The sequence below is a fragment of the Phyllostomus discolor genome, chromosome 3 (assembly GCF_004126475.2).
Source record: "Phyllostomus discolor isolate MPI-MPIP mPhyDis1 chromosome 3, mPhyDis1.pri.v3, whole genome shotgun sequence".
NCBI lineage: Eukaryota > Metazoa > Chordata > Mammalia > Chiroptera > Phyllostomidae > Phyllostomus > Phyllostomus discolor.
This window is the reverse complement of record NC_040905.2, coordinates 131831040-131856879: the sequence shown is the minus strand read 5'-3', so window position 1 is coordinate 131856879 and position 25840 is coordinate 131831040. Positions and strand designations below refer to the sequence as shown.

The 25840-nt window shown below is 41.0% G+C and overlaps 1 protein-coding gene across 1 annotated transcript in view; it reads right to left on the bottom strand.

The window, feature by feature from the left end:
- CDK20 (cyclin dependent kinase 20) overlaps nt 1-25840 on the bottom strand; it is a 48560-nt gene that overhangs the window by 16569 nt on the left and 6151 nt on the right. Inside the window, 4 exon segments of the mRNA XM_036021460.1 lie at nt 7594-7712; nt 8125-8168; nt 8170-8286; nt 17378-17415. Of these exon segments, the coding sequence (XP_035877353.1) occupies nt 7594-7712; nt 8125-8168; nt 8170-8286; nt 17378-17415 (318 nt within the window).

The window sequence follows — 25840 nt, the reverse complement described above, 5'->3', positions numbered from 1 at the left end:
CACCCAGAAAGAGCAAAAACAGGAAAAGAGGCTCAGAAAGAATGAAGAGGGATGAAGAGAAATTCAAGACAATATGAAACGTAATAATATTCATATAATAGAGATATTGGAAGGAGAAGAAGAGCAAGGTAGGTTTTCTATCAAAACCTATTTGAAAAAGTAATGATGGAAAACTTTCCTAATTTGATGACAGAAAAAGTCACACAAATCCAGGAAACACAGAGTTCCAATCAAGAGGAACCCAAAGAGGCTCACCTCAAGACACATCATAATTACGATGGCAAAATTTCAAGACAAAGAGGTAATCTTAAAGGTGGCAAGGGAAAAACAGGAAGTAACATACAAGGGAGCACCAATAAGGCTAGAAGCTGACTTCTCAATGGAAACACTCCAAGCCAGAAGAGAATGGCAAGAAATATTCCAAGTAATGAGAACCAGAGGTCTGAAACCAAGGCTGCTTTACCCATCAAGGCTCTCAATCAAGATAGAAGGCCAAATAAGAAACTTCCCAGACAAAAGAAGTCTAAAAGAATACACGTCCACCAAACCAGCTCTGCAAGAGATGCTGAAAGGGACTGCTTTAAGGAAGGGGAGGAAAAGAGCGAGAGAAAGAGGAACACAGGTACACAAATGGCAATGAATAAGTACCTATCAATAATAACCTTAAATGTAAATGGATTAAATGCTCTAATGAAAAGACATAGAATAACTGAATGGATAAGAAAACATGACCCACACATATGCTGCCTACAACAGACCCACCTCAGGATAAAAGACCTGCATAGGCTGAAAGTGAAGGGCTGGAAACAAATTTCCCAAGCAAGTGGACAGGAAAAAAAAGCCAGGGTAGCAATACTCATATCAGACAAAATAGACTTTCAAAAAAAGGGCCATAAAGAGAGACCCAGAAGGTCACTTCATAATACTCAAGGGAAGAATCCACTAAGAAGACATAAATATTGTAAATATATATGCACCCAACATAGGAGCACCCAAATACATAAAGAAAATCTTAGAGGACTTCAAGAAAGATATTGACAGCAATACAATTAGAGTGGGGGATTTTAACACCCCACGTCAAAAATGCACAGATCTTCCAAACAAAATATCAGTAAAGATATTGAGGCATTAAACAATACCCTAGATGAAATGGACTTAACTGATATATACAGAGCCTTCCATCCCAAAGAAGCTAAATACACATTCTTTTCAAATGTACACGGAACATTTTCAAAGACAGACCACATGATACGACACAAAACAAGCCTCAACAATTTCAAGAAAATCAAAATCATACCAAGCATTTTCTCTAATCACAAGACATTGAAACTAGAAACCAACCCCAAGGGAAAAAAAACAAAACACTCAAAATCAGGGAGATTAAATATCATGCTAGTCAACAATAAATGGGTCAAGAATGAAATTAGGGAAGAAATCAAAAGGTTTCTGGAAACAAATGAAAACGAACTCACAACAACCCAAAACTTATGGGACACAGCTAAGGCAGTCTTGACAGGGAAGTTCATACCGATACAGGCATACCTAAAAAAGATAGAAACATTTCCATAAAAAACCAACCCCACACCTACAAGCTTGAAGAACAACAACAAAGACATCCCAGAGCTAGTAGAAGGAAGGACATAACCAAGATCAGAGCAGAGTTAAATGACATAGACACTAAAAGCATAATTCTAAGGATCAATGAATCCAAGACCTGGTTTTTTGAAAAGAGAAACAAAATTGACAAGCCTTTAAGCAGACTCATCAAGAAAAAAAAGAGAAAAGACCCAAATAAACAGAATCAGAAATGAAAGAGGAGAGATTACAACAGATACCACGGAAATACAAAGGATTGTAAGAAATTACTATGAAGAACTGTATGACAAGACATTTCAAAACCTAGGTGAAATGGACAAATTTCTACAAAAATATAATCTTCCAAAACTCAATAAAAAAGAAGCAGAAAGCCTGAACAGACCAATAACAGCAAACGAAATTAAAGCAGAACTAAAAAAAACTCCCGACACACAAAAGCTCTGCACCAGATGGTTTCACAGGAGAATTCTACAAAGCATTTAAGGAAGAGCTAACCCCTATCCTTCACAGCCTATTCCAAAAAAATCCCAAAAGATGGAAAACTCCCAAACACTTTTTATGAGACCAACATCATCCTAATTCCAAAACCAGATAAAGACACAACAAAGAAAGAAAACTTCAGGCCAATATGGCTGGTGAACATGGACGCTAAAATCCTCAACAAAATATTGGCAAACGGCATCCAGCAATACATTAAAAAGATCATACACCATGACCAACTAGGATTCATTCCAGGGATGCAAGGATGGTTCAATATTCACAAATCAGTAAATGTAATACATCACATAAACAAAAGCAAAGACAAAAACCACATGATCATATCAATTGATGCAGAAAAAACATTTGATAAGGTACAGCACCCATTTATGATAAAAACACTCTAGAAAGTGGGAATAGAGGGAGCATTCCTCAACATAATAAAGGCCATATATGAGAGACCTACAGCCAACATCATACTCAATGGGCAAATATTAAAATCTTTTCCACTAAGATCAGGAACAAGACAAGGATGTCCACTTTCACCACTTTTATTCAATGTAGTACTGGAAGTTTTAGCCACAGTGATCAGACAAGAAAAAGAAATAAAAGGCATCCAAATCGGAAAGGAGGAAACAAAACTGTCATTGTTTGCAGATGACATGATAGTGTACATAGAAAATCCTATAGACTCGGTCAAAAAACTGTTGAACCTAATAAATGAATTTGGCAAAACAGTGGGATACAAAGTCAATATCCAGAAATCAAAGGCATTCCTGTATACCATCAATGAAACAACAGAAGCAGAAATCAAGAAAAAAATCCCATTTGAAATAGCAAAAAGAAAAATAAAATACCTAGGAATAAACCTAACCAAAGAGGTAAAAGACCTGTATTCAGAAAACTACATAATACTGAGGAAAGAAATCAAGGAAGACACAAACAAATGGAAACATATACCGTGTTCATGGATTGGAAGAATTAACATCATCAAAATGCCCATACTACCCAAAGCAATTTACAGATTCAGTGCAATACCTATTAAAGTGCCAATGGCATATTTGAAAGACATAGAACAAACATTTCAAAAATTTATATGGAACCATAAACAACCCCAAATAGCTGCTGCAACTTTGAGAAAGAAGAGTAAAGTAGGAGGGATCACAATACCTGATACTAAACTACATTACAAGGCCACTGTAATCAAAACAGCCTGGTACTGGCATAAAAACAGGCACATGGACCAATGGAACAGAACGGAGAGCCCAGAAATAAACCCAAGTCTCTATCATCAATTAATATTTGACAAAGGGGGAAGCAACATAAAATGGAGTAAAAATAGTCTCTTCAACAAATGGTGTTGGGAGAGCTGGACAGCTACATGTAAAAAAATGAAACTCGAGCACCAACTTACACCTTACACAAAAGTAAATTCAAGGTGGATAAAAGACTTAAATATAAACTGTGACACCATTAAAGTCCTAGAGGAGAACATAGGCAGGAATATCTCAGATATTTCACACAGAAACACTTTTACTGACATGTTCCCTAGAGCAAGGAACATAAAGAATAAACAAATGGGATCTCATCAAAATAAAAAGCTTCTGCACAGCTAAAGAAATCAGTATCAAAATAAAAAGAGAACTGACTGTATGGGAAAACATATTTGCCAATGATACCTCAGACAAGGTTTAAATCTCCAAAATATATAAAGAATTTACATGACTCCACTCTAAGAAGATAAGCAACCCAATTAAAAAATGGGCAAAGGACTTGAACAGACACTTCTTCAAGGAGGACATACAGAGGATCCAGAGACACATGAAAAGATCTTCAATATCGCTGACTATCAGAGAGACGCAAATTAAAACCACAATGACATACCACTTTACACCGGTCAGAATGGCCATCATAAACAAAACAACAGACAACAAGTGTTGGAGAGGTTGTGGAGGAAAGAGAACCCTAGTGTACTGTTGGTGGGACTGCAGACTGGTACAAACACTATGGAAAACAGTATGGAACTTCCTCAGAAAACTACAAGTGGATCTCCTTTTTGACCCAGCGATTTCACTGCTGGGACTATATCCTAAGAACCCTGAAACACCAATCCAAAATAACCTTTGCACCCCAATGTTCATAGCAGCACAATTTACAATAACTAAGTGCTGGAAGCAACCTAGATGCCCATCACTAAATGAATGGATCAAAAAACTATGGTACATTTACACAATGAAATTCTATGCAGCAGAAAGAAAGAAGAAGCTCCTACCCTTTGCAACAGCATGGATGAAAGTGGAAAGCATTATGCTAAGCGAAATAAGCCAGGCAGTGAAAGACAAATACCATATGATCTCACCTTTAACAGGAACCTAAACAACAAAATAAAGAAACAAGCAAAATACAGTCAAAGACACCAAAATAGAGAACAGGCTGACAGTGACCAGAGGGGAGAGAAGAGGGAATTTCAGAGGAGAATGAGAAGGGTTTTCAGCCAGAAATATAAAGGACACAAGGACAAAAACTAGTGGGGGGTGGTAATGGGAGGGAAGAGGGGAGGGATGGGTGGGTGTGCTGGAATGGGAGTAGAAGGCAGGAAACTGTACTTGAACAATGATTAAAATTAAAACAATAGCAGAAAAAAAAGTATTAGCAAAACAAATACAGCAATACATCCAAAAGATCATACACTGTGATCAAGTGGGATTTATCTGGGGAATGCAAGGTTGGTACATTTGCAAATCATTAAGTGTGATTCACCACATAAACAAAATGAAGGATAAAAAGAACATGATTATATCAATAGAGTCAGAAAAAACATTTGATAAAATTCAATGCCCATTTATGATAAAAACTCTCAACAAAGTGGGATTTGAGGGAACATACCTGAACATAATAAAGGTCACATATAATAAATCCAATGCCAGCATCATACTCAATGGACAAAAACTACAAGCCTTCCCCTTAAGATTGGGAACAAGGCAGGGATATCTCTTTTCACCTCTCCTATTCAAAATAATATCGAAAGTCCTAGCCACAGGAATTGGACAAGAAGAAATAAAAGGCATCCACATTGGAAAGGAAGACATAAAATTGTCCTTATTTGCAGATACCAGGATACTGTACATAGAGAACCCCAAAGATTCAGCCAAGAAACTACTAGAATTGATAACTGAATTCAGCAAAATAGCAGGATACAAAATTAATATCCAGAAATCAGTTGTAATTCTACGTGCCAATAACGAACTAACAGAAAGAAAAATTACAAAAACAATCCCATTCATAATTACTACAAAAGGAATAAAATACCTAGGACTAAACCTAACCAAGGAAGTAAAAGACCTGTGCTTGGAAAATTATAAGACACTGAAGAAAGAAATTGAAGAAGACATTAAAAAATGGAAGCACATACCATGTTCATAAGTAGGAAAAATTAACATTATTAAAATGTCCATACTACTCAAAGCAATCTATATATTCAATGCAATTCCTATCAAGAAATGTGTTTCCAAAGATGTATTTCATGGAACTAGAACAAATATTTCAAAATTTTATATGGAACCACAAAAGGCCCCACATAGCAACAGTGATCCTGAGAAAGAAGAACAAATTTGGAGGAATCACACTACCTAATACCAAGCTATCCTACAAGGCCATAGTAATCAAAACAGCATGGTACTGGCATAAAAATAGACACACAGGCCAATAAAACAGAACAGAGTGGCCAGAAATTAATCCACTTCTTTATAGTCAGTTAATATTCAACAGAGGGCATACAGTGGACTAAAGATAGTTTATTCAATAATTTGTGTAGGGAATATTGGACAGACGTGCAGAAAAATGAAACTAGACCACCTTCTTACACCACACACGAGAATAAATTCAAAATGGATCAAAGACTTAAATGTTAGACCTGAAACCATAAAAATTGTAGAAGAAAACATAGGCAGCAAAATTGTGGGCATTGCTCATAGTAATATTTTATTGCATATGTCTCCCCAGGCAAGGGAAGAAAAATTAATGAATAAATAAATAAATAAATAAATAGGACTACATTAAACTAAAAAGTTTTTGCACTGCAAAGGAAATTCTCAACAAAACAAAAGACAACTCACAGAATAGGAGAACATATTCACCAATACATCTGATAAGGGGTTAATATCCAAAATTTATAAAGAACTTACAAAACTCAACACCAAAAAAACAAATGACACAGCTAAAAAATGGGCAAAGGACCTGAATAGATTTCTCCAAAGAGGACATACAGATGGCCAATAGACATATTAAAAGATACTCAACATCACTAATCATCAAAGAAATGCAAATTAAAACCACAGTGAGATATCATGTCACATGTCAGAATGGCTATCATCAATAAATTAACAAAGTGCTAGTGAGGACGTAGACAAAGGGGAACTGCTGGTGGGAATGCAGACTGGTACAGCCACTGTGGAAAACAGTTTGGAGACCATTCCAAAAATTAAAAATGAATCTGCCTTTTGACTCAGCTATTCCACTTCTGGGAATACATCTGAAGGAACCTAAAACAGTAATTTGATTTTGTTTTCAGGCCAATGCTCAACCCACTGTGCCACATAAGCCAGAGCCCTAAAATAGTAATTTGGAAGAATATACGCACACCTATGTTCATTGCAGCATTATTTACAGTTACCAAGATATGGAAGCAGCCCATGTGTCCATCAGTACATAAGTGGATTAAACAACTAGAGGACATTCACACAATGGAATTCCACTTGGCCATAAAAAAATAAATGTTATCCTTTGCGACAGTATGGATGGACCTAGAAAACATTATACTAAGTGAAATAAGTCAGCCAGGCAAGGACAAATACCATATGATTTCAGTAATCTGTGGAACCTAATGAACAAACTGAACTAGCATGGAAAATGGGGACAGACTCATAGATGGAGAACAGGATGACAGCTCTGAGGGGGAGCTTAAGAATAAAGGAATTGAACAAAAAAGAAAAAGGACTCATGGACATAGACAATAGTGTGGTGATTATGGCAGAGGGGAGGGTGGGGTATAAGGGGACTAAATGGTAATGGAAAAATACAGTAAAGAAATTAAAAAAGAATCAGATGAAAAAATGGATAGGAAAGCTTTTAAACTCTGAATGCCAACATGTGAAATACTAATCAAGTTATCAAGGTTTTAACACTAAGTTTGCATGTGGAGGTGACTAAAAGCTGCAATTCTCTGGGCACAACTACCCAGGCAGACCAGCATCAACTCCAATGTGGAAATCACAGAACTGAGCACAGCCACTGCCCCACCCTAGCGTGTACAGCACTGTGCTGCAGGAAATCAGGAGCATGTCATTTGTGAGTGCTGAGCTGGTTTCAAGCATGACCTGGTATGGTGATTGAGCCTCTGCACCTCAGATTTCTCATCTGTAGAGTGGGGCTCCAGCTGCTCCTCACCTCAGAAGTTGTTTGTGATGGTTAAGTAAGACGGGGACACTCAATACTCATCCTGGCCCCCTCTCAGCTGCTCACCTCATACAGATCCCACTCATGCACTGTGCCATCTGAGGACACAGTGCATAGCACAGACTCCCCCTGCCCATCAAAGCCATACTTGCTGGTTGAGATGTAAGCCAGCTTATCTATCTCTCCTGAAAGAGAACAGACTTATCTTGAATGGACACCCAGATACTTGGAATGTGAACTCTCAATGTGGTGAAAGGCAGGTAAGATAATCACTCCTCTTTCTCTCTCAGTAGCACAACAAGTGTTGATTTGGGGATAGCAGTGGACAGAAAGACCTAGGGCTTTAGATGTAAAACGGGTTTCATGCTTAGGACTGCCAACAACCTACCAGCCCTGTAACCATGAGATAGATGTAATGATCCTTTTCTCACAGACAGTAACTATTAAATGACTTAGCAGAGATGTAGAAGGCAGCATGGTGTGTATCTGTCAAGTGGTAATTTCCCAACTCACTGGCTGAACAAAAAATCCCATGAGACTGGACCACGGAGAATGAGTGGTGGGAAAGCACAAAGTGGCCACACTCCTCACTCCAACCTGTGTGCCCAGCAATGTTTTTACAAATGAATTCCATTCTGGCCGCCCAGATCCATTTAGAATGCCAGCTTGGATGGGCAGGGGCAGTACTGTTTCCATGTTTGTGTGCCCAAGGTCATCTGGGAGTCTTTGTAGGAGCACCAGCATCTCAGACAAACCTGCCTGAAAAACAGACCAACAGGGAGGACATAACAGTCATTAGAAAGTATTGCAGTAGCAATAGGCCTAGCTTTCATTCCTGGCTTCACTATCCATTACCTTGCACACTTCATCTTGACTACATATGCCTCAATTTCCTATACTGTTAAATGGGGGAAAAGATGAGATGATACAATGAGTGCTCACCACATCAGGTATGAGTGTTTTTTTATGTATTCAGTCAATCTGCATAACAACTCTGTGAAGTAGGTCCTGATCTCCATTCTACACAAGAGGGCAGAGAGAGGTAAACATCTTATCCAAGGTTACGCACCCACAACTGGAATTCAAGGGTCAGAATTTTTTATTTATCCAACTCTTACTGTTGAATTATCTATTTTTCTCTTCAATTCTGTCAGCCATTCATTTATTGTGTTGCTCTGTTATTAGGTGCCTATATGTTTATAAATTTTAGATCTTGATTGATTAACCTGTTTATTACAATACACCTTTCTTTGTCTCTAAAGTGTATTTTGTCTGATATAAGCTTGGCCATTCCAGCTCTCTTTTAGTTTCTGTTTGCATAGCATATGTTTCCATTCTTTTATTTTTCTTTTTTAAAATTATGTTTTATTGATTCTACTATTAGAGTTATCATAATTTTCCCCCATTACTCCTTTCCACCAAACACTCTTGTAGGCAATCCTGAAACTGTTGTTCATGTCCATGGGTCATGAATTTAGGCTTTTTAGCTACTCCATTTCCTACACTGTACTTTATATCCCCATGGTTATTCTATAACTCCCCATTTGTATTTATCAATCCCCTCACCTCTTCGCAAAGTCCCCACAACCCATCGGGCAAACATCAAAATGCTCTCTATATCCATGATTCTCTGTCTGTTCTTCTTGTTAGCTTAGTTTGTTTTTTAGATTCAATTGTTGAGAGTTACATATTTATTGCCATTTTATTCTTCATAGTTTTGATCTTCTTTTAACTAAGGCCCTTTAATTTCATAAAATAATGGTTTGGTGATGATGAACTACTTTAGTTTTTTCTTGGCTGGGAAGCTCTTTATTTGACCTTAGATTCTAAGTATCTTTGCTGGGAAGAGCAATCTAGGCTGTGGGTCCCTATTTTTTCATGACTTTAAATATTCCTTGCCAATCCTTTCTAGACTGCAAAGTTTCTTTTGAGAAATCAGTGGACAGTCTTATGGAATTTCCTGTAGGTTACTAATTGCTTTTCTCTTACTGCTTTTAAGCTTCTCTCTTTATCTTTAAATTTTCGCATTTTAATTATGATGTATCCTGGGGTGGGCCTCTTTGCATCCATCTTGTTTGGAAATCTCTGTGCTTCCTGGACTTGCATATCTTTTTCCTTCACCAAATTAAGGAAGTTTTCCATTTTTTAAAAAATACATTTCCAATTTCTTGCTCTTTCTCTTCTGGCAACCCTATGATGTAAATGTTGGAACACTTGTAGTTGTCTCAGAGACTACTTCTACTACCCTCATTTTTTTAAATACTTTTTTCTTCCTGTTGTCCTGATTTGTTTTTTTTTTTTACTTCCTTGTGTTCAAAATCATTGATTTGATTCTTGGCTTCATTCACTTTACTGATGTTTCCTTGTATACTGTTTCTTATATTAATTACTGTATCCTTCATTTATAACAGGACCATTTTTATGCTGTTGAGGTCATCCCTAGGTTCCTTGAGCATCCTTATAATCAGTATTTTGAGCTCTGCATTTGATAGATTGCTTATCTCTTCTTTGTTTAGTTCTTTTTCTGGAGTTTTGATATGTTCTTTCATTTTGACCATGTTTATCTCCTCATTTTGGCAGCCTCCCTGTATTTGTTTCTATGTATTAGGTAGAGCTGCTATGACTCCATGTCTTGGTTATGTGGCCTAATGTAGTAGGTGTTCTGTAGGGTCCAGTGGCACAGACCGCCCTATCACCCAAGCTGGGTACTTGAGATACACCCTTCACATGGGCTGAATACATCCTTCCTCTTGTAATTGATCATTGATTGCTTTTGGCAGGTCAATGGGAGAGTTACTAGGCCAATCAGCTATGAGGATTGGCTGTGACCACTTGCCACTAACTTCCATCCTCTGGGGAAGATCAGCTATGCAGAGGGAGGGTAGTGGTGCTCCAACATGGTCTGTAGCTGTCCAATGGGTGCACAGGCTTAGGGATTTCCCAGCTGGTGCAGGCCAAGTTCAGCCCCCATGTGTGTTCTTCCCATGGCCATCCTATCTGAGCTATAAAGCAATCTAAGATGGCTGCTACTTGTGTTGGGCTCACAGATTCCCAGGTGAAGCCAAGTTCTGAATTTAGGCTGGTTGCTGCTAGTGCCAGGCCTGGAGCCACTTAGCAATATCTACAGGGGCTAAGTGCTCCCTAAGGCTGGCTGTTGCTTGTTTGAGAGGATTTGGGAAGTTGTGAACCATAAGCCAAGATCAGCCATTCATATAGAAAAGCAGTTTGGGTGGACCCATACTTTGGGTGGGATGGAGTCTCTGGGGATCTCCAGAGCAAGGCAAACAGTGTTAGCCATGTTGTGGCTCTGTGGCTCTGTGTGGGGAGGGCTCAGAAAAGGGACAATGGCCTCAGTCAGGCCTTCTATCTGGGAGAAAGCTGTCCCCCAGCTCTGGCCTTGATGCGGGACACTTCAGTTTCTCCCTGTATCCACTGGTGCTGAACCTCAGAAGGACTGAGTCTGAATCATTGGTGATGGGTTCATTAAGAGGAAATGCTTGGGACTCTAGAAATTTTTTCCACAAACTCAATTCCTGCTGGTTTCTGCAGCCAGAAGTTAAAGGGACTTATCTTCCTGGCACTGGAACTCTGGGCTATGGCACCTCATATGGGGGTTGATTCCTCACTCCTGTGATACCCCTTCTGAATTTGTATCCACCACACATGGATGTCAGACCAGCCTGTGCATGTTTCCACCCCTCTTACCAGTATGGATGAATGTGGTTTCTCTAATTCTGTGTTGTCAGACTTCCACTGAATTTGATTTCTGATGGTTCTGAGTTATGGCTGTTCTATATTTTAGGTGTAATTTTGATATGGTTTTCTGAGGAAGCAAACCCTGTTTTCCTATGACCTCCATTCTTCTATTTTCAACCTAAACTTCTGAATCAAAATTGTGTCTATCTATTGTAGATAGTATAAAGTTTTAATCCCTTCTGCCTATCTCTGACTTTTTATTGGAATGCCATATATATTCAATGTAACTATTTAATAAGATTGTACTTACATGCCATTTTGCTTATTTCTATCTTTCTTTTCCTCTATCACTATCTTTTTATATCAAATACTTTTAAGTGTCCTATATTAATTCCCTTGTCATTTCAAACACCATAGTTTTTTTGAGTTCATAATGGTTGCTTAGGGAATTATTAAAATCTTAACTTATGACAACCTAGTTTTGGTTAATATCTACCTAATTTCAATAGTATTAAAAAATGTTAATCCTATATAGCTCTATTTCCTGCCCCTCTCATTCGTACTGTTGTCAAATAAATTTTATCTTTATACATGATGTACCCAAAAGAAATGTACAGTTATTGGTTTATATACACTTTTAACTTACATAGGAAAAAAACTTACAAAAAATACATTTAAAGACCTTCCAAGAACTCCCAGTCAAGATGGCAGCGTAGGCTGACATGGCTCACCTCTTTGCACAACCACAACAAAATTACAACTAAAATGTAGAATGACCATCACTCAGAACTAACAGAAATTAAGTTGAATGAAAGCCTGACAACTATAGGGTTAAAGAAACCACATCCATCCAGACTGGTAGAAGGGGCACAGATGTATAAGGAGCTGTGTGGTGGATAAAGTTCAGGAGGGATATCTCAGAAGGGAGGGGTCCCAGCCCCACACCAGGCCCCCCTCCCCCAAACTGAGAGCTCTGGTACCAGGAAGATAAGTTCCCACAACTTCTGGCTGCAAAAACTAGAGGCGTTTGAGTTGGTGGAAGAAACTTCTGGAGTCCCGAGCAGTTCCTCTTAAGGAACCTACACACAGACTCACCTACTGAGACTCTTTCTCTCTGGGCTCCTGAGCCAGGGAGATAGATTAAGGAGCACCAATGGTGTGCATGGGGAGGCTGAGATGTCTGGCATTAATGACAGCAGGGGCCAAAGTCCCTTTTCTGGGCCCTCCCCCAATAGAGCCACCAGACTGGTGCCATATCTAACATTCCGTCAACCTGATTAACACTGTTTGACTCACCTTAGAGATCCCCAGAGACTCTGCACCCCCCCCCCCCCCCCCCCCCCCCCCGCAACTCACAGGCCCACCCAAACTGCTTTTCCATATGAATGGCTGGATTTGTCTCATGCTTCACAAAATCCTAAATCCTAATCCTAAATCCTAAATCCAAGACAAGCAGCAGCTGGTCTCAGTGTGCTCCAGGCCTGGAACTAGCAGCCTAGATTCAAAGATTGGCTTCATCTAGGAATCTTCAAGCCCAGCACAAGTAGCAGCCATCTAAGATGGCTTTATAACTCAGGCTGGGTGGCCCTGGATGAAACACAGGTGGTAGCTAATCTTGGCCTTCACCAGCTGGGAAACCCCAGGACTAGTGCACACCGTGGACAGCTATAGACCAAGTCAGAGTACCACCACCCAGCCCCTGCACAGCTGATCTTCCCCAGAGGATGGAGGTTGGTGGTAAGTGGTCACAGCCAATTCTTGCAGCTGACTAGCCTGAGTAAATCACTCCCACTGATCTTCCAACAGAAAACAAGGCTCAACCATAAGAGGAGGGGTATATTCAGCCCACATGAAGGGTGCACCTCGAGTACCCAGCTTGGGTGGTAGGGGACACTATACCACTGGATCCTACAGGACACCTACTACATTAGGCCACACTCACAGACACAGAGTGAAAACAGCTCTATCCAATACATAGAAACAAACACAGGGAGGCTGCCAAAATGAGGAGACAAAGAAATATGGCCCAAAGGAAAGGACAGACCAAAACTCTAGAAAAAGAGCTGAACAAAATGGTGATAAGCAACCTATCAGAAGCAGGATTCAAAACACTGGTTATAAGGATGCTCAGGGAACTCAGTGAGGACCTTAACTGCACAAGAAAGATCCAGTCCGAAATGAAGGATACACTAATTGAAATGAAGAACAATATACAGGAAAACAACCGTAGAACACATGAAGCCTATAATCAAATCAATTATTTCGAACATAAGGAGGCAAAAACCACCTAATCAGAATAACAAGAAGAAAAGAGAATCCAAAAAACAAGGATAATGTAAGCAGACTGTGGGATAACTTTAAGCAATCCAACATTTGCTTCATAGGGGTGCTAGAATGAGAAGAGAAAGAGCAAGAAATTGGAAATGTATTTGAAAAAACAATGAAAGAAAAGTTGCCAAATGCATTGAAGAAAATAAATATTCAAGTCCAGGAAGCACAGAGATTCCCAAACAAGATGGATACAAAGAGGCCCACCGCAAGACACATCATAATTAAAATGCCAAAGGTTAAAGATAAGGAGATGGAAGGGGGGGGTGAGGAAGAGTAAATGAGAGGTGAGGGGATTACTAAGTACAAATAGGTAGTTACAGAGTAGCCATGGGGATATAAAGTACATTACAGGAAAGGGCATAGCCAAAGAACATGAGCTGTGGACACATGAACCTGAGTGAGTGGCGGGTGCTGGGTAGAAGGTAGCAAATGGGGAAAAATCTGGACAAGTATAATAGCATAATAAATAAAATATAATTTTAAAAAATTGTAAAAACAAAATAAATACAGTATTGTACATATACTTTATGATTTTCTTAATATTTTATTTTCTCTAGCTTACTTGTAAAAATATAGTAATACATATAACATACAAAATATTTGTTAGTCAACTGTTTATGTTATATGTAAGGCTATCGACAACAGGCTATCAGTAGTTAAGTTTTGGCAGAGTCAAGAATTATATATGGGGACTTCTGGCCAAGATGGAGGCATAGGTAAACACAATCTGCCTCCTCACAAAACCAGAAGAAGGACAACAAATTTAAAAACAAAAAACAAACAGAGCTGACAGAAAATCAAACTCTATGGAAGTCCAAACAACCAAGGAATTAAAAAGAAACACTCATCCAGACTGCTAGGGAGGGCAGAGATGAGCAACTGTGCAGAGAGGACTCATGGCAAGGCAGCATCTGGCAGAGCAGGCGAGGCCATGGCTGAAGGAGTGGGTGGTCCCACATTTTCTTGCAGATAAACTGGGAGGAACAATGGAGGAGTTAGACAGACGGAGTGACCCAGGGCTCCAACAGAGGGAAATAAAGCCTCTGGCTGAAAAAACCTGTGAGGGTTGAGGTGGTGGGAGAAACTCCCAGCCTCACAAGAAAGTTCACAGAAGAGACCCACAGCGTCCTAGAATGTACACAAACCCACCCACCTGGCAATCAGCAGCAGAAGGGCCCAATTTGCTTGTGGGTTGTGGTGGGAGTGACTGAAAGCCCAAAGAGTGCTGAACAAGTAACATTGTTCCCTCTCAGACAGCTCTTCCACATACATTGCCACAACAGAGCAACGTGAATTGCCCCGCCCTGGTGAATACCTAAGGCTCTGCCCCTTACTAAGTAACAGGTGCGTGGAGACAAAAAAAAAAAAATGGCCCAAATGAAAGAAGAGATCAAAGCTCCAGAAAAAAATACAACTAAGTGATGAAGAGACAGCCAACATATCAGATGCACAGTTTAAAACACTGGTAACCAGGATGCTCACAGAATTGGTTAGGTATGGTTGCAAATAGAGGAAAAAATTAAGGCTATGAAAAGTGAAATACAAGAAAATATACAGAGAACCAACAGTGACAGGAAAGAAACCAGGACTCAAATCAATGGTTTGGACAAGAAGGAAGAAATAAACAGCCAACCAGAACAGAATGAAGAAACAAGAATTCAAAAAATATGAGGAACCTCTGGGACAAATTCAAATATTCTAACATCTGAATCACAGGGGTGCCAGAAGGAGAAGAGGAAGACCAAGAAACTGAAAATTTATTTGAAAAAATAATGAAGAACTTCCCCAGTCTGGCAAAGGAAATAGACTTCCGGGAAGTCCAGGAAGCTCAAAGAGTTCCAAAGAAGTTGGACCCAAGGAGGAACACACCAAGGCACATCATCATTAAGTTACCCAAGATTAAAGAGAAGGAGAGAATCTTAAAAGCATCAAGAGAAAAAGAGAGAGTTACCTACAAAGGAGTTCCCATAAGACTATCAGTTGATTTCTCAAAAGTAACCTTGCAGGAAAGAAGGGGCTGGAAAGAAGTATTCCAAGTCATGAAAGGCAAGGACCTACATCCAAGATTACTCTATCCAGCAAAGCTATTATTTAGAATGGAAGGGCAGATAAAGTGCTTCCCACATAAGGTCAAGTTAAAGGAGTTCATCATCACCAAGTCCTTATTATATGAAATGTTAAAGGGACTTATCTAAGAAAAAGAAGAATATCAAAACTATGAATAGTAAAATGACAACAAAATCATAACTATCAACAACTGAACATAAAACAAAAACAAAAACAAACTAAGCAAACAACCACAACAGGAATAGAATCACAGAAATGGAGATCACATGGAGGGTTATCAGTAAGGCAGGTGGAGGGGGAGAAAGGTGGAAAAGGTACAGGGAATAAGAAGCATAAATGGCAGGTTAGAAAATAGACAGGGGAAGGTTAAGAATAGTATAGGAATTGTGGAAGCCATAAAACTTAATATGTATGACCCATGGACATAAACTAAAGTCGGGGGGATGTGGGTGGGAGAGGGTGTACAGGGTGGAGGGGAATAAAGGGGGGAAATGGGACAACTGTAATAGCATAATCAATAAAATATATATTTTAAAAAATTACAAAATACAGATTCAAAATATATAACCAGTCAACCACATTCATTTACTGTGTCCATAAGAATTTGTATACACCTGGAAAGCTTTTGGGCCTGGTACTGGCCCAAACACCACATAGACACAACACCAGAAATGGCATGTGAATATGACAATGCTCCTGGAATGCTGTCGTCTCAGCCCCAGAAACATAAACCTAATGTTTTGCTAAGAACATAGACACCATCGCAAGGAATAACTTTATGCTAAAAAAACACAACACTATGAAATAGTAATGAATCAAAAATATGCCTGTGACTTGGCTTGCAGACAGCTGAACAGTCTGCTTGAGGAACCTGGAAGCACAACATGGTAACACAGGACATATATGTGGAAGATTAAGTAATAAGCTGCTTAAGCTGCTGAAGAGGTTTTTTTTTTTTTGAAGTGTTAACTGAAATATACTTACTCATGTTACTGAAATGGAAATTCCTACCTCAATTTATCCACAAAGATGAGAACAAAGACTAGGGTTTAGGGCAGGCATTCAATCCATTTCAGCAGGTGAATATTGCTCTGCAAGGACTTCTACAAATAGTTATACCAATCCACATGTCAATTCATTTATTCCTAGTGACACAATGTCTTTTTTTTTAATTAAAAAAAAAATTTAGAGAGAGAGAAACATTGATGAATGGTCGCCTCCCATACACACCCCAACCAAAAACTGAACCTGCAATCTAGGTATGTGCCCTGATCAGGAATTGATCCCCCAACCCTTTGGTGTACGGGATGATGCTCCAACCAACTGAGGAACACCAGACAGGGCATGACACCATGTCTTTGAGAATCATATTTGGCAAGATATAATCTTGTCCAGTTACCTATATATAAATCAATTTCCAGAACTGAATGTTATATCTACAGTATATTCCCCAAATTTGTTGAGATAAAGACTGAAATCTTCATTTGCTATGCATTTCTTCCCGACTTTGGTACCCCTATCTTATATCAATCTCCCACTCAATTAATAAAATCTCTTATATTTTGTTATACTATTAAAAAAAATTGTCTTATACCCCTAATCAGGGAGCAGTTTCCTGCTGGTGGCGGCTATCCCTTCTTGTGTATTCAACAGAGCCAGAAACACAGTGAGTGCTCAAAAAACTTATCCAGTACATTCATCTCTTCTTTTGGGGACACTGTTCTGACCACACATGGCTCTTCCTTCACTCACTCACCTCCACAATTCTTTTGTCCTTGAAACCTCATTCCAGACCTAGAACAAGGTTGGGGTGCCACAGTCTGGCCGCAGCTGGGTCCAGGGGTTCCTGAAAGGTGGTAAGGCGTCAGCAATGGGAGACAGACGACAACACGCCTCAGAGGAGAGTGATGCTCTGTTCTGTTTATTGCAAGTGCAAGCAGGTTTTTATACTTTCATTTTTAGCAGTGATTAACATTTGCGGTTAGGTAAAGCAGAAAAAAAATCAATACAAAGATAACCAGGAAAAGTACAAAAGTACTTTTGTACTTAGATTCAATTATATTAAACAGAGATTGTTTTGACCAGGAGAGCCATAAATCAGACAATTAGAAATAGCTGTACGTACAGAGTTCGAATGTCTTATTATTTATTAAAATTCTCAGAATTTGTCATCTGACTCCCTGGTAACTGTTTTTACGTGCTTAGTTTGTAATAGCTAACCAGCTTTTCTTATTTCTTTGCCTAATTCTACTTGATATATATTCCTATTCAAGGTAAAGGTGGGGCTGTTACTCCAACAACTTTTAGACATTCAGAGGTTATTTTATTAGAGGGGATTTTGTTCTCTGGTCAAGAAATTATTTTGTACAACTTCATTGAAATTATGTGAATTAATAAACCGGAAATACAGGTGTCTGACAATCCCACCACCTTTTAATCACCAAAACATGTAAGGAAAGATAAACAGGAAATCCAGCTACAGTAAACCTTTTTTGTTCCTTAATTAATCAACACCAGGGAGGTCTGCTTCGAGCTAGCCTTTCCATGAAATTCAGACCATTATAAGGCACTTGGACTCCATCCTTATTGACCATTCTAATGCCATCCTCATTATATGCTTCTGTATAAGGCAATGGGGGATCTGGAACCCTCTGGAGACTATTAGCTCTTCTTGGGGGATACTATAATTTGCCATTAATCTAATATGCTACCCAGGGGTATCCCTGGGCTGTGGGTAAGGGTCTATATAGTTTTTTCTTGTTTTCTTAAAAGACTCTTTGTATCTATGGGTAAGGAACAGGTGTGGGAAAGCCCGCCAATAATTCAACCTGTTGTAACTGATTCATGAATTCTTTTATGGGAACAATCGGGGATAATTTCTTACTCAGGTTTATAAACACCTTGTTTAAAACAATTTGGGCATGATTCAATAGTCTAGGGAGAACTAGTTATCCCTTCAGAATTTCCCTCAAAGTTAATCATTGACTCACTTCGAGCCTCTTTCTCCTCATGGCCTGTTCTTATGGGAATCAGGGTACAAAGTAAGACCATGATTAATATCAGCAAGAAGTTATTAAGAGCAACCCCCAGGAAAATTACCGCCCCCCTTTGTATGCCACGTTCTCTTCCAGGAAGATGAATTCCTTGAATTCCCTCTTTCCATGTTCAGACCTTGTCAAAAAACATGGTTGGAAGAGGGTGTGGCAGTGGGGGAGAAGAGAATATCTTGTCAGTCATCATGCAGTTACTACCTAGCCTGCCAGGCCCTGTGGAGGGGACAGAGAGCTAAGCTAAATTGGACCCAGTGCCTGCACTCAAGAAAACTCCCTCTGGGACATATTCAATAAAAACTACCAACTGATGAGTGAGAAAGGAGACAATGACCAACTCGATAGGGCCAGAGGACTCAGAAATGATTTCTGATCAATTTCTAAAGGATGGGTCATTATACCCTAAAAGAATTGCTGAAGCATTCCAGGGGGAGACAGAACCACCTGTGCAAAGATTCAGAAGAGGGTAATTTGCCTTAATTAGAACATACAATTCTGGGAAAAGGAGTTGGAGAGTAGCTTACACCAATTCCCAGAGATCATAATGACAAAAATAGTGAGAAGCTACTGAGAACTGTGAATGGAAGAGCAGTGGGCCAAACCCTGTTTTAGGAAAATCAATCTGGCTGCTGAGAAGGAAGGATTGGAAATGAGGGCAAAACAGCAGGTACAGTAAACAGAAGGCTGCTGAGTAAATTAAGGCACTGGCCAAGGGGATATCCTAGAGATGCTAAGATAGTAGAATGCAACAGCTGCCAAGGAGAGGGCACTATGTGGGCCCTGCTTTACAAACTGCCCTCTGCAGAAGTATTTAGAAGAGGCTCAGGTGGCCCCTGGAAGGCCCACACCTAGATCCTGGAACTTCCTGGCCTCTCCACCTGGGCCACACTGGATTCTGGTGCCTACACAGCTTCACTGGAAATCACTCTAGAGATTTCTGGATCCCAGTTCCACTGAGGGTCCTATCCCAGAAATGTGGCTTCCCAGGCCCTGGCAGACACAATGACCATCACCTGAGCCCAGACTCCTATTTCCATAGAACTCGCTCACATAGATCAAAGTTTCTCAGCCCTTAAAAGTCTTTTTGGGCCCTGGCCAGGTAGGTCAGTTGGTTGGAGTGTTGTCCCAAGGTTTCAGGTTTGATCCCCAGTCAGGGCACATACAAGAAATCAACCAATGGAAACATATATAAGTAGAACAACAAATCAATGTCTCTCTCTCTCTCTCTCCCCTTCTCCCTCCTCTAAAATCAATAAACAAATTTTTTAAGTCTTTTTTGGCTGTTAGGAATGTAATATTTATATTTTGCAAAATCAAACCAGCCAAGAAAATTTATTCATTTCCCATCTCTATAGTCCCAGTTCAAAACACAACTGAGATCTTATTTCCCACATAGAATTATAATATGTAATATAACCTGCAAAATAAATCCTACTCACCTTTCAGGATCTATTAGTTCCTCACCTTTAACCATACACCCTGAGGCAGGGATTATTGAACTTATCTTACCTAAGAAGGAACCAGGACCTATAAAAAGGTATAAGGCATATCTCTTTCAAACTTTGCACCTGGGCTATCCCCCTGCCAGGGATCCAATTCCTTCCAAGTGCGGGATCACACTGGGTGACCTTGGACAATGCGTTTGCTTAGATACTTTCCTTAGTGTTAAAAATAGAGATGAAAACCCAGTATTTTACTTGAGACACTTAAAATTATAATTACAGAACTCAGGTAATGATCTGTTTGTCAATCTTTTTCTTAAAAATAACATAATAACTCTGGCTGGTGTTCTCAATGGGCTGAGCGCCAGCTTGTGAGCTGGGTTCAGGGTTTGATTTCGGATCTCGGTGCATGCCTGGGTTGCTGACTGGTCCCGGGTTGGAGGCAGCCAATCAGTGTTTCTCTCGCGCATGAATGTTTCCCTCCCTGTCTTCCTCCCTTCCTCTCTCTGAAAATAAATGGACAAATCTTTTAAAAAATAAATGTTGAAAAATAATATAATAAATTATTTTAAAAGATACTCTTTTACTCAACAAATTCTGAGAATACACTATATGTCAAGCCATACAGTGGGTGCTAGTGACACACTGATGTAAAAGACAAAATCCCTGTCCTTAGGAATAAGTAATGAGGAAAAGCAGCCACTAAACAAATACGCCCTACAAACAAGTTATAGTTGTGCTGAGTCCCACGAAAGAAGAGCTGAGTGCACGTGTAACAAGCCATGAAGCCCAGATGGGACTAACGCATTCAATAGGAACTAAGCATAGCCAGGATGGTTGTTGCCCACTGAGAAGAAACAGGAGGTCATCACCTAAGGGAAGAGCTAGGGGCGTGGCTTTCCAGGCCGACCCCCACCCCTCCCCCCCCCATGTAAAAACAGAAATGGGAAAGAAAACTGATCCCTAAACTAATCTCAGAAGTGAAGGCTGATGTGTGCATATTGTTGCGAGGGACTGGCGGGCGCTCTGGACCCCAAGGGGACCGGGAATTTTCAGAGCTAGCCCTCCTGAGGCCGCGGAAGTCACCACCTTGAAGGCCACAAGCGCCCTCTGCCGGTCACGGATTCAAGCCCGCCGAAAACCCCATCCCAGATAAGAGGGCAAACCTTGGGTACTCAGTGACCATGTCCCCCAACCCTGCCTCCCCGCCGGGGCCTGCTACAGAGCAGGACGGTACAGTGCAGGTTTCGGGTTTCCAGGAAGGAGAAGACAAGCGGTCACTCATAATCCGCAGTTCCAGCTCAGCCACGCCTTTTCCGTGCTTTCGCTGTGCTTTCACCCGGCTGGAAAAACCCGCCCTGTTTGTCATGCTTCCGCTTGGTTACGGCAATCCCTGCCCATTTGGCCGCTCTTCGACCCCATCCTATAACCCACTAGCTCCGCTTCTCTCAGGCCTTGGATTTTCCTCTGCGCTCATCCAGGGACGTCGCCTTTGCCCTTACCCATATCCTGACACTTCCCCAGGCCTTCGCCCATTCCTTTCTACTGACGTTCACGCTCGCCCGGACTTTCGCCTTTGCACTGCCCTTCACAGTGCGCGTTACAGTGTACCTGAACCTGGGTACCCCAACAGTTCTTGCCCCAGTGCTGGCCCCGCCCCTTGGCTTCACCCTTGCCTATGTGCCCAGTCTTCCATCTTGACCTCGACCTTTCCCTTTAAACCTGGTCTTTGACTTGGATCTCTCACTGGGTTTATACATGGCTTTCCTTCATCCTTACCCTGGACCTGCCATTTGCCCTTATCCTGACCCTGACCTTCCTTAACCTTGGCCCAATCAACTTAGTCCTTGCTAGCATCTTCCACCCCTACCCTTGTTCCTACCTTCACCTAACCCTGATTCTAACATTCACCCTCACCCTGAATTTCACCCTGGCCCTGACCTTCACCTTCACAATGACCCTCAGCTTCCCTTTTACATTGGTGGCACTTGCCCAGACCTTGGCCCTAACTAAACCTGGTGCCTTTCTCACCATGACCCCTAACCTGGTCCTCACCCTAACCTTGGGCCCCGAACCTGAACCTCACTCTGGACTTGGTCCTGGCCCTGGTCTATTTCAGATCATGATCAAGTTCATGGCCTGAGAGTTATAGTCAAGATAAAAGTAAGGCCAGGGACAGAGTGACAAGGGTCAAAATCATTGTGAGGGTGGAAATTCTAGTTCAGGATAAAATCCTGTATTAGGTTAAGGGTTTGGATGAGAGGTAAGTATCATGGTGCCAGAGTTGGGTTCAAGGTAAAAATCAGTGTAAGGGAAATTGTAGAACCAGGGTTACTTTCAAGATCAAGTTCAAGATCATCGTGAGTCAATCAAGGTCAGGATCAAGGTCAGGTTAAGGATCCATTAGAGAATCAGTGAAGGGAAGGTGAGGATGCGGTAAGATTGTCAGGTTGACAATGAATGTCTAATTCTGTGTAGGATTCAGGGGCAAGGTCAGGGTGTGGTTGATGTTCAGGATTAGGGTCAGTGTAATGTTCAAGTCAGTGTAATGTTCAAGTGTAATGTTCAGTGTGCAAATGATGTTCATTCTCAAGGTCAAGTAAATCAAGGTAGGGTTCCTTTTCTATTGCTGCTGGAAATAATTAACACCTCCCACCTTGCACTAACTGGTGTAGCTCAGTTGACTGGGTGTCATTCAGCAAAGCAAAAGGTCGTTGGTTCAATTCCTGGTCAGGGAATATGTCCGGATTGTGGGTTGGGTCCCCAATTGGGGGTGTACAAGCAGCAGTGGAATGTTTCTCACACTAATTTTTCTTTCTCCTTCCTTTCCCCTCTTCCTAAAAATAATCTTAAAAGGAAAACACCTCACTCCCCTTTACTTCTTTCTCTTATACATATACTCACTGGGATAATCCAGGATACTCTTTTCATCTCAAGGTTTGTACCCTTAATCACACCTACAAACTCCCTTTTTGCTATGTAAGGCAACATATTCATAGAACATGGACGTGATTGGGGGTGGGTATTATATTCACCAGAGAGGGTATAGTCAAGGTCAGGTTCAAGGTCAAAGATGGGTCAAGATGTAGGCAATGAATAAGGATCAGGCTCAGAATTAGGGTCACCATAATGATGGTCAATGACAGTTTAAGCTTAACTTCAGGATCCAGGTTCAAGGTCATGATGGGATTAGGGTGAGACAACAGCCAGTTGAGTTTAGCTAGGTTCTGCATGGTCAGTGTTAGGATGAGAATCAAGGTCAGGGTGGCCTATTTTAAGAACTGAGGTCCAGATCAAGGTCAGCATCAGGATCAGGGTGGTGGTAAGGTTAAGTGCAGAGTAATTTCAACTTGCATGTGTGGTATAGTTCAAGGTCAAGCTCTAATCCAGGGTCAGGATGAGTCTTGTTAAGGTAAGGATTTAGTCTAGAGGTAGAGTTAAGATGAGGGTCAGAATCAGAACGAGGGTGATGAGAGTCTCATTCATTATAGCATTCTGAGAATGACCAGTGTGACAAATTATCATTATCAAGGGTAAGTGATGGTCAGGGTAAGTATGACAGCCATGTTAACGGTCAGCATAAGGATCACGGTCATGATGAACATCAAAGTATGAATGTCAACTAAAGGGTCAGTGTTAAGGTGAAGGTGATGGCCAAGTTCATGGGCAAGGTTAAATTCTAGGTCCAAGTGGGTATGAGTTTGAGGGTCAGGGTCAATGATCAAGGGTATGGGTATAAGCTCCCATTTATATGCAGAGGAGAGCTACCAGATATTGAACTGAGAGTCCACAGATATGGCTAGAGAACAGGCAGAGTCCAAATCCCAAAAACATCTTTAAAGACCTATGTATGAGACAGTCCTGGGTGGTATGGCTCAGTAGATTGAGTGCTGGCCTGTGAACCAAAGGGTTATCAGTTTGGTTCCCACTCAGGGCACATGCCTGAGTTGTGGGCCTGGTACCCAGCTGCGGGCTCCCAAGAGGCAACCACACATTGATGTTTCTCTCTCTCTGTCCCTTCCCTTCTCTATAAAAATAAATACAAAAAAAAAAAAAAAAAAAACACACACACACAAAAAAAAACCCACATATGAGACTATCAGACTTTTCCGTGAAAGGAACTGAGGTATATTTTGCTTTGTATTCCTTCTAAAAGCAATGACTATGGCAGTGTTAGCCACCTCTGTCCTCAGTGCTTACAGAAGTTTATTCACATGGAGCAAAGAATAACTATTTTAAGAATAAAAGATTACTAAGGATTCTTCTAGTGTGTCTTTATCTATCCCTGAACCAACACCACTGTCTCATTATTACAGCCCTATGACAAGTCTTAGTATCTAAAAGTCCTTTCATCATTTTTCTTCTCTTCTGTTTCTGCCTCCTCTTCTCAACCCTTTCACTTCCATGTAGTTTACAACTGTCCTATTAAATTATAAAATAAGAAAAACAAGAGCCAGATGGAATTGTATTGGTATTTACTGAATTAACAAATGAATTTCAGGAGTCTGTCTCTTTATTTATTTGATGTCTCTTAGTAAGAAGATGGCACATCTGGTCCTAGTTCACCTTTCTCCAAATGGTGGAGATGTTTGTAAACCAGATTAAGGTATTTGGTTCACAACCTGAGCCATCCCTGGCCTTGACTTCAACCACCTCACCTCCAAGTAGGAGCTCCGTCATAGAAGGCCCCTAAAAAGCCTCTACAAGGCAATTTTCCCAGTGGCCACAGAGAAGTGAGATAATACCACCTCAGCCACTTCTCTTGAAAGGAATGGAAGAGGAGCAGAACCCAGGCAGATCTACGTGGGTTGTTTTTTTTTAAATAATAAATTTGAAAACTGAACTGGTGTTTAATATCTCTGAGAACAAAAGCAAACCAAACCTCCTTTCCCACTTGGGTTTTGGAATTGAGGACATCTTACTCTGTGTTCCTGCAGATGGCTCTCCTAGGACCATCCCTGGTCACTAGGGCAGAACCTGGAGAAGCAGTACCATGGCGGCGTGGTAGAGGGCTCACTGTCTCTCTCTGATGGGTAAGTCAGCAGCACACGGAGGCCAAGAGCACAGCCATAGGTCTCCTTCTCTATTGGGGCTGGACATCCTCTTCACCTGGCTGGAGCAGGACCAGCTATGGAGTGAGCTCAGTTGTGGTCATAGTGTGGCCATGGGAGATGGAGGCAGGTTGGAGCATGGCCCGGGGAACACAGGCCAGTGGGGCCTGGCTCTGCATCTCAGCCCTCCGGGATGAAGGGCCGAATCAGCTCTGGGTTCAACAGCAACTCCTCAAGGGGGCGGTCCGTGTGGAAGTTGTGGACGTTGGGAGGCCCCAGATGGGCCTTGGGGGCCAGTCCCCCTGGGCGCTGGGGAATTGGCAGCTCCGAAGGGTGGGCAGGCAGGGGAGCTGTGAAGAAGTATTGGTGCAGGAGGGCCTGGGGGTAGTAAGCAAGGAACAGCATAAAGAAACCAATCATTTCCCCATTCCAGCCTAAGCTCACTTCTCTAAGGGGGAGACCAATTGCTGTCCTGCAAAGGCCATTCCTCAATCTGCTCATCCACTCAGCAGACTTACATCTCTGAGTGCTGACTGAGCACTGCTGAAAGTCTGTGGGTGCAGCAGTGCACAGAACATTCCATGTAGTAGGGGGTGGAGGACAATAAACATGATGAAGAAGAGTCAGTGCATCTGCCGACTAGTGCTAGAAAGGCAGCAAGCAGGCCTGAAGTGGT